At 39.4% G+C, this 4,354-nt stretch overlaps 1 protein-coding gene across 1 annotated transcript in view; it reads right to left on the reverse strand.

The window, feature by feature from the left end:
• The window catches only part of CAST (calpastatin), a 27,979-nt gene that overhangs the window by 10,925 nt on the left and 12,700 nt on the right, over nucleotides 1-4,354 (reverse strand). The window contains exons 13-16 of the mRNA XM_009884325.1: nucleotides 4,061-4,108; nucleotides 1,470-1,574; nucleotides 1,043-1,144; nucleotides 264-365 (exon numbers count right to left, since the gene is read on the reverse strand). Of these exons, the coding sequence (XP_009882627.1) occupies nucleotides 264-365; nucleotides 1,043-1,144; nucleotides 1,470-1,574; nucleotides 4,061-4,108 (357 nt within the window). The remainder of the gene's footprint in view (nucleotides 1-263; nucleotides 366-1,042; nucleotides 1,145-1,469; nucleotides 1,575-4,060; nucleotides 4,109-4,354) is intronic.

Here is a 4,354-nt window from a genome sequence, read left to right on the forward strand (position 1 = left end):
CAGCAGTGACACTAAGCAAATGCAGTTTTCAGAAGCTGAGGGAACTACTGTACTGTAATAGGCAAAATGGTTAACAAAATGCACTCACTGTGTTGAAATCCTACTAGTACTTCATGCAGAACACGACTGGTTTCACTAGTGAATTTTGTTTTTTAAAAAAGTGAAAATATTATCCCTAAATTGTTTCTAGCCCGAGGAAATACAGTAACGCTGAAGATAATCACATCAACAGTCTATTTTTTGAGGTCTGGTTGTTTCTCTACCTTAACTTTGTCCACAGCAGGTTTCTTTTCATCTGGATCAGGCTCCTTCTTTCCTAGGCTGCTGGACAAGGCTTCCAGGGCTTCATCTGCCACTTGACCAGCCTGTAAGAGTATTGATACAGTAAAAACCAGCTATTACTTTGGAGTTCAGCTGCAGCTGAAGAAACCTGTTCATATACTACCACCAGCAGCCACACATTACTTAGGGTTAAGTTTGAGAAGTAAACTAAGAAAGTGGCAATGCTTCTCTCCCTAATTGTTTTAGGATCTGCTAAGTTCAGGGCATAAGGAAACTTTGACAGAGGCCGCTCTGTAAACAGGCTTCTCCTTTCCGAAGACTTAATCACAGATAACATGTTCCACAGGGGGGTTGTTTGTTTTGTTTTTTAATAGAAGTGTATATATTCTGAGACGAGATGCAAGAATGTCAGCCATTAATGCAATCTGCCGAAGTATTCAGTAGGATAATTATGACTTTTTGTACAATTTGTCTTTTCCTGCAGTATCTGTTAAGTTCACAAACAGCATCCCTTTTAGAGCATTAAGAGCTAGAGCAGACTGCAAGAACTGTCAGTTTGACTTCCTCTATTAAGGTCACTGACCCTCCCCCGTTCAGTTTCTACTCTAATTGATTTTTTTTTTTTTAAACACTCGGCTTTTGTGGCTTACCTCTATGGAGGAAGAATATGCAATACCGAACCATGTGTCTTGACAATATGCTATAGCATTGCATAAATGAAGCACTGAGTTTTCCTTTAGCTCCAGCTAAGAATACTCACTGAAGACAGAGCTGATGGAGCTGAAGAGTGCACAGTGCAAGCTGTTGTGCGTGGGACTGCTTCATCCTCAGCAGGTTTTGCAGACACAGGAGCTGAAGGCTTCTGAAACAGAACAATTACACTGCATTTTACTGAATATGCTCAGAAACCCAAATGTACCTGTTAAGTGGGCTTTTTTTTTTTTTTTTTAAATACAGTACAAAGCAAGAAAGAAAGTCTAAATGTAAAGGCAGAAGCCCCGCAATTAAGGACTTGGTGCCAGTACTGCATGTTCCACGGAAGGCAATGGGGGCGGGAGGGGGAACGGACACAGGATGGGACGGCCGACAGAAACATAAGAAAACATTTTTCTTGAAAGAATAGTAGCATTATCCTGTCTTAGCAAACGTATCAGTGTCGGTATCTTCAGTGAACTGGAAAGACATACTTTGGATGTGTTACTGGGCTTCAATGGTTTGGATTGTGCTGCAGGCTGTGCAGGGCAGGCAAAGTCTTTTGAAAATTCATCAACGAGATCAGATTCACTCAAAGGCTGCAAAAAAGACATAAGTGCTACAGGTGACTCACCGCCTGGTTTGTATTTATTTTTTCAAGAATTATATTTCAACGACACAGAAAGCAGAAAAACTTTTGTAGCCTACACTGAAATAACCTTTCACGTTCACGTGCAACAGAACAGCATGAATTTTGCAGTACATAAAATTAAGAAAATAACTTTTCTGCATGAGTCAGCTGTTTTGTTACCAAAAGTCAATGTAATGTAGAGAATACAACATTCAATACTGCATACAGGGCTACCAAAAAGGAAAATGCAACCTTTTAATTAGAAAAAAAGAATGCTAATATTTACTAGATAGTATTTAATATAACAGCATCACGTTGTCCCAATACTTCAAGTATAAATTACATATAGGTAGGAGAAAGCAGCACCATCACATTATGATTCTCCTGGTTTAATTTTTTTTCTTTTTTTCCGACAAGAGGAGAGCAACCTCAGAGGCAGTGTCACCTGGGTGTTCTCTTAGCTTGTGTACTGACTCCTGACACCCAGTGGTTTTCACTGCTCATATTTTAGGGAAAAGTGAATAAACTGGAGTTTTAGTTCCCTACTGTGTGATCTGTTACAGTCTGTTGATACTATGTGATCTAGTAGTATGTGATCTACATAATTCTGTCATCTATTACTAATGCTCCTGGGATCCTTCAAACTACTGTTTACACCTAAATGTTGAAATCTTTGCTAGGACCAATAGCCATTCACTTGCTACATGGAACTTAATTGGTTAGGGCTCATTTGGTCAAATTCATAATATGTAAAACAACATTTCTGAAGAAGAGTCTCCTATTTGCCCTCCCACTTTTCTTCCTTTGTATATCAGTACCCCTAAGTCTCTATAAAATGTTTCATCACATAAGGCCCCGCTTTTCATAACGACTGAATTCTTCTTTCAGCCACTAAATCAAAAAAGCATTTAGGCAATAACAACTTTTTTCACAAAAGTAATGCCACTGCATGTGCCTAAGGGCATGCAGAACGGAGGCCCAAAGTAATAGAAGCCCTAGCTGAATTCACTAAGGAAGAACAACTTTGCATTCAACAGGAATTGAGGAAGAACTGTAAGTAACTGAAGGTTTTTGAGCTATTGACGTAACTTTTTTGTTTTGCTGGTTTTGATTTCACAGATCTAAATTACAGATAATACCACACGAATACTGGTGAATACATATTGCTAAAAATCACCTTCTTCAAATTATAAAGAGTGAAGTAGTGCTGAGAAAAATACTGTAACATATGACTTTGATACCTGTGTGATTCACTTACGGAGCAACCCTTCAAAAATATTTGTGTCTCTGATTCATGGAGAGGAAGAGCATAGGAATACTTATTCTTCTACTAACCACTTTTGGCATAAGACCTCGTGATTCTGAGCTCATCTTCTGCTTTGGTTTTGTACTGGACTTCAGTCAAACTATGAAACAACCTCCCTTAACTCATGCCACGTTCCTCTTCTGGAGCTTTTCTTTTTTATGTGCGCCACCTCATTTGTGCTCCCTGTGAAGCAGGAAGACTTGTCTCCTAACATCAGCGCCTGGCTCACTCAGGGTATAGCTGCTCTCTTTCTCCTTGTGACATCTTGGCAGGCCTTCCTTCTGTGCTGCTCTCATGCACCACCCACTCAAGACGATTGCATGTCTAAGACCTGACGCACAAATTTTTAGAGACGTGAAGTCTTTGTGTTCCTCCATATTTCAAGCTTGAATAATACAAATGACTTCACACTTCTGCTAAAAAGTCATTCTTGCTCAGATTGGTCCTGACTTTCACACTTGTTTCAGAAGAATGGAGGTTTCCTGTACTTTTCCAATTTTGGCAGCACTCCTCAACTCACAGTACTCCCAAAGTAAGCCCTCAGTTTCTTCAGTGCACAGTTCCTTTGCTTTTCCTGATTTTTCCTTTCTTCCTGTGTGTTTTACATTAACATTTGTAATTTTCTCTTTCAACCTTTTCATTCTGTTTTGCACTTTCTAGGCCACGATGGATAGTTTTTGCAAAGTTCAAGTGGTTCTTTGTGATTAGGAAAATGTCCACAGCAGCTTTTTCCTTCTTTCCAATTCTGTTCCCTTAAATTTTATGACTAATGACAGGAAACTGTCAAGAAAACAAAACATTTTCCTGCCTCGCCCCTCTCTGTCATTCAACAACTCCAACAGACTCCTTAGGAATACCTTACGCTAACTCCCCACACAGCTTTTCTTTGTGTCAGCAGTTATTTCTGTAACTCTCTCCCACCTTCATAATCTCTAAACCTTTTTCTTACTATGAGCTCTACATTCACAGCCAGTGAATTTCAATAAAACCAACATTCACGTGACACTTCAGATCAGCAGGTTTTGTGCAAGGAAGTAAACACACAAGGAGACCAAGAGACTTACATAATGGCACAGAGAGAAGTGATGACAGAGGGGGAGAAAACAGGGTATCTATTCACACTCCTACAATATTGTCAGTTTTCTAACCTTAGGTTTTTCTTCAGGCTTTGGCAGTATTGGTTTTCCATCTTTATCCTAAAAGTAAAGGAAGTATTATTGGCAGTTTTCCATTGTTGTAAGAAGTGCCATACCCCATAATCACCAGCAAAATAATATAAAATCAATGACAAACACAAGCTGAAATCAGTGACACAGTTACAGGAATTGCCCTTAACAGAGGAAATTCTTGCATGGCCGGGTAAGTGGATAAAAAAGCAAATGTGTTGTCAGCAGAATACAAATGGGCCATGAGACTGAAAAGTGCTCAATATGTGGCAGGAA

Source organism: Charadrius vociferus, unplaced genomic scaffold, assembly GCF_000708025.1.
Source record: "Charadrius vociferus isolate BGI_N301 unplaced genomic scaffold, ASM70802v2 scaffold744, whole genome shotgun sequence".
NCBI lineage: Eukaryota > Metazoa > Chordata > Aves > Charadriiformes > Charadriidae > Charadrius > Charadrius vociferus.